Consider the following 5,252-nt stretch of genomic DNA (forward strand, 5'->3'; position numbering starts at 1 on the left):
AAAAACACTGAGAAAGGGAGAGTCCCCACTGAATATTTTTCATATTGTCTAGATGGATCTGGTGAAAACAGATGGGGATAAGTTTCATAGAGTCTCCACTGAATATTTTTCATCTTGTCTAGATGGGTCTGGTGAAAAAAGAGGTGGGGATAAGGTTCTTATGATTCAATAGTGAGTAATTGTAATCATGACTAATTGCAACTGTCAAAACTGTAAAGGTAGAAGTTTTTTAACAAAAACAGGGGAATAGTTAATCTTACAGTCCCGATACAGAGGACCTGTAGAACCATCAAGGGAGAAGAACAGGAACGGAATGTGGCTCCTTATCCAAAGAAGCAGAAACAGTAGAGATGGAGGCAGAGATGAAGACACGAGGAGAGAGAGCAGCTTAGAACTCTAGACTCATGGAAAGAGTAAGATTGAGTGCTGGTGGCCAGGAGCAGACTTGCAGAATGTGCCCTTTGGTTGTTTAAATTGTTATCTGTTCCTGAGTAATCTGTTTGTTCTTTTGGCAGTTCATGTTACCCTCAGTGTTCTCCTCCAACACCATAACTCAACTGCCTATCCAGCTTTTGTATGCATGTGAGGTTATTGAAAATACCATGGCTTGTGTCAGGCACACCTTATTCTTCAAGCTGACATCTTTTCTCTTCAACACTTTAAAAAGGTCTTGTGCAGCAGATTTGCCTAATGCAATACGTCATTTGATTTATTGACTGCTGCTTCCGTGAGTGTTGATAATTTGATAGTTGATCCAAGAATAATGAAGTCCTTGACAACTTCAATCTTTTGTCCTTTGATAAGAATGTTGTTTATTGGTCCAGAGGTGAGGATTTTTGTTTTCTTTACATTGAGATGCAATTCATATCGAAGGCTGTGATTTTAAATCTTCATCAGTAAGTATTTTTAAGTCTTCTTCACCTTCAGCAAGCAAGGTTGTATTATCTATATATTGCAGGTTGTTAATGAGTCTTCCTCAAATCTTACTGCCACATTTTTCTTCATAGGTAGTATAGGAGCTAGTTCTTGGCTCTTGCCCAGTGAGTGGAGCTGCAGAGGGTTGTGGCTGGAATGTATGGGTATTGTTGCTGGCTCGTCTCTGGTGGCATAGAGAAAACCCCTCCCTTTGTCACACACAAGTAAACAAAACAGAATAAAGAAAAACGAACCAACATACGGAAAAAAAAAAATTAGGGAAAAAATTAAAATGGGCATAATCCAGCAAAAAGGACTATAGCACCAATGAAGACAAAAAAGGACAGAGAAATGGAGCTATAGAAGAGAAAATAAGGAAGGAAATAAAATGAAAAAAGAAAAAAAAGAAAACAAAACACAGAAAGACTAGCGAGAGGGGAGATCAAAAGAGAAAGATTGTAGAGTGTGATAAAGAAAGACGGAAACATGAAAATAAAAGGTTAAATGAGAGACAGAAGAAAAGGAAAACAAAAGCAGAGATAGAAAGGATAAATGCAGTTCTAGGTAATAGAGAAGTAGGAGAAAGAATAAATAAAAGCAATTAAATTAAAAGGGAAAAAACAAACCCAAAAACAAAAATGAAAAAAACAACAACAATAGTACAGCTGTTGGATTCGTTGTGGAGCAAACCTGAGACTAATGCATCAAATTGGTTTTTCAGATGGTCTCTAAATTCAGTTGAGATATATTCTAGGTCATATTCTGGCTCTTGTGGATAGCATTTAATTTTCTTTGCACATGAGCAATTGAGAATCTGTTCCATAGTCTTTCCCTGGCTTTGTTTTGGCTGATGATATGCAGCTTTTCCACTGTCTTTTCCACAGATACAGTAAGTTTGATTTCTGTGTATTCCATCTGGTGAGGTCCATGTGTATAGTCATCTTTTATGTTGTTGCACACAACCATCATTTTACTCCTGAATTTTCAGTGACCTATATAAAATTTTCAAGAAAGTGAGGCGGCACAGGAGGCACTAACTCATCTCTGCCAAGAAATTTGGAAGACAACTATCTTGCTGACTGATTGGAAGAGATCCATATTTGTGCCCAAGTCAAAAGAGAGGTGACCCAATAGAATGTGGAAATCATCGGACAATCTCTTTGATATCTCATGCGAGTAAAGTTTTGCTAAAGGTAATACAGAAATGGCTACAATCATACATTGACAGAGAACTTCCAGAAGTTCAAGCCGGATTCAGAAGAGGCTATGGAACGTGGGATATCATTGCTGATGTCCGATGGATCTTGGCTGAAAACAGAGACTATCAGAAAGATGTTTACCTATGCTTTATTGAATATGCAAAGGCTTTCGATTGTGTGGATCATGACAAGCTATGGACAGCATTGCGAAGTATGAGTATTCCAGAATACTTAATTGTGCTCATGAGGAATCTGTACCTGGACCAAGAAGCAGTTGTTCAAACAGAATATGGGAACACTGAATGTTTTAAAATTAAGAAAGGTGTGCAACAAGATTGTATTCTTTCACTATACTCATTCTTTGTGTATGCTAAGCAGATAATTCGAGAAGCTGGGTTATATGAAGAAAAACGTGACATCAAGATTAGAGGAAGACTCATTAACAACCTGTGATACGCAGATGATACAACCTTGTTTGCTGAAAGTGAAGAAGACTTAAAACATTTACTGATGAAGTTCAAAGAGCACAGCCTTCGGTATGGCTTATATCTCAATGTAAAGAAAACAAAAATCCTCACCAATAGACCAATAAATAACATTCTTATCAAAGGAGAAAAGATTGAAGTTGTCAAGGACTTCATTCTTCTTGGATCAACTATCAACACTCACGGAAGCAGCAGTTGAGATCAAATGACATATTGCATTAAGCAAATCTGCTGCACAAGACCTTTTCAAAGTGTTGAAGAGCAAAGATGTCAGTTTGAGGACTAAGGTGCGCCTTACCCAAGCCATGGTGTTTTCAATAACGTCATATGGGTGCGAAAGCTGGACAGTGAATAAGGAAGACTGTAGAAGAATTGATACCTTTGAGTTATGGTGTTGGAGGAGAATACAGAAAGTGCCATGGGCTGCCAAAAGAACCAACAGATCTGTGTTGGAGGAAGTGCAGCCAGAATGCTCCATAGAGGCCAAGATGGCCAAACTTCATCTCTCATACTTTGGACATATTGTCAGGAGGGAGCAGTCACTGGAGAAGGATATCATGTTTGATGAGGTGGAGGGTCAGAGAAAAAGAGGAAGACCCCCAACGAAATGCATTGGCCAAGTGACAGCATCGATGGATTCAAGCGTGGCAACAATAGTGAGGTTGGCCCAGGATTGGGCAGTGTTTCATTCTCCTGTGCATGAGGTCGCTATGGGTTGGTATTGATTCAGTGGCACCTAACAACAACAAAATATTAATTTTTGTAAAACTGTTTACACTAATGGGCTTAGTAAAATTACCAAAACTATTACTGGTAATTTTTGAAATTACAGTAATATATTTAGTTTCCTATAATGTAATGGGCACATAGGACCCAGAGTTGGTGTCCACACACTGGGGAGGGGGACTTCAAAAAGTTTGTGGAAAAATGTTAGGAAAAGATAATGACATTTTTCCATGTACTTTTTGAATCCCCTCGCAGTTTAAAATATACTAAATATTGTGTAGTCTCACTCTTTATTATATAAATCACATTTTATATGAGTTGTATAATTAAATAATTATAATTAAATTTTAGGATTATTTTATATTAAACACAATATTTATTACTTTTTTGTTATTGCTTTTTAAAGGATAGTACAAGAGATGAAGATATGGTGACGACCATGAGGACTACTGATTTGAAACTTAACTCTCTTTATTTTCATAACACAAAAACTGAGAAAGGTGATTTTAGCTTGATTGGCTCCGTTAAGCAAGGGGCAGATTCTTTGCATCAAAATAAGCATTTGGCATCAGATTCAAAAGTAGTTTTGCAACCGGATAAATGTTCAGGCACCGAGATCCCCAGAGTGTCTTTTCAAAAAAACATTGATATAACATCTTTGAATCCTGTTAATGACAATGGAATTAAGTCCACTGATATTCCCTGGTCACCAACTTGTGAAAGGCGAACATGTGTCAGTTTCGAATCTATTGAAAAATGCAAAAACCGTAAGTGGACATTTTGTGCTTGTTATTTTAAATAATAGTAAAATATGTAAAATGTTTGTATGTTTGGGTAAAATATATTTTCCTGTGAGTTTTGCTTGAATTCATTATTTAAATATCAAGTGTTGTTTAGATTTTTAAATATATTAGTACAGGGCAAATATAGTTCAAGAACATTATCTCTAATCAAAGGTGTAGTTGAAATGTACCTTTGTAAATTGCTGTTTTCTTTTCCTTTCTGTCTTACTCACCACTGAAGAACTTCACTGTTATTAAGGCAGGCTTTTTTGGGGAGGAAATGGATTGTCCTTTTTCTAACAATTGGCTGGCACACTTTGGTACTGTTTGTAATGAAAATAGTCAATTAAAAGTACTTAAGCATGTTATATTATTTTATGTGACACATGTGTTATTAGATGGTTTTGGAATTTTAATTTCCTTAGAAATGGAACCTACACAGAGTGTGGTCTATCAAAATGAAGAAGGCAAATGGGTAACTGATCTTGCTTACTATACATCATTTAAAGAGGAAGACTTAAAGATGTCTCTAATTGATGAGCAGAATGAAGACTTCAGATCTGGTTGTAAGTTTATTAATAGCCACTGATTTGATTTTACTGTTTTCATTGTTTCTGATGGTGTGTTTTACATTTGGGCTTCAGTATGTTTGCAGATAATGGAATTTAAAATTTTTTGTCTGAACTTTTTGAATCCCCCTCATATAATATTGGAGTCTTGGTGTGGTGCTGTGGGTTAATGTGCCAGACTACAAAGCCGTTTGAACTGCAAGGTTGGTGATTCAAGTTACCAGCTGCCCTTCGGAAACCCTATACAGGGTCGCTGTGGGTTGGAACTGACTTGACAGCGCTTAACAACACAACAACATATAATGGATCAGCCACATGAAATCCATTGTGGATGTGTCGTGTATAGATATTCATTTCTTTTTATAGGAACAAAGACTTGACTCAGCCTTAATCACTATCCCTTAATCGCTATCCCTCGACATAGTTGTCACGCGTGTTTGGTTCACGAGGAGGGGAGATCCAGCGGCGATAGGGATAGCGAAAGAATACACAGACAAACAGAAGAAGGGAGACAATGAGGCACCCCAAAGCCAGGGTGGATACATCACTGGTAGGCAGGCTTGGGACTACAGGCAT

General features: G+C 37.3%; 1 protein-coding gene across 1 annotated transcript in view; it reads left to right on the forward strand.

Annotated features, from left to right (window-relative positions):
• Window positions 1-5,252, forward strand: part of LOC102831973 (centrosomal protein of 192 kDa-like) — a 228,395-nt gene that overhangs the window by 93,316 nt on the left and 129,827 nt on the right. Inside the window, exons 9-10 of the mRNA XM_006876586.1 lie at window positions 3,732-4,092; window positions 4,533-4,673. Of these exons, the coding sequence (XP_006876648.1) occupies window positions 3,732-4,092; window positions 4,533-4,673 (502 nt within the window). The remainder of the gene's footprint in view (window positions 1-3,731; window positions 4,093-4,532; window positions 4,674-5,252) is intronic.

Source organism: Chrysochloris asiatica, unplaced genomic scaffold (assembly GCF_000296735.1).
Source record: "Chrysochloris asiatica unplaced genomic scaffold, ChrAsi1.0 scaffold00392, whole genome shotgun sequence".
Classification (NCBI taxonomy): Eukaryota; Metazoa; Chordata; class Mammalia; order Afrosoricida; family Chrysochloridae; genus Chrysochloris; species Chrysochloris asiatica.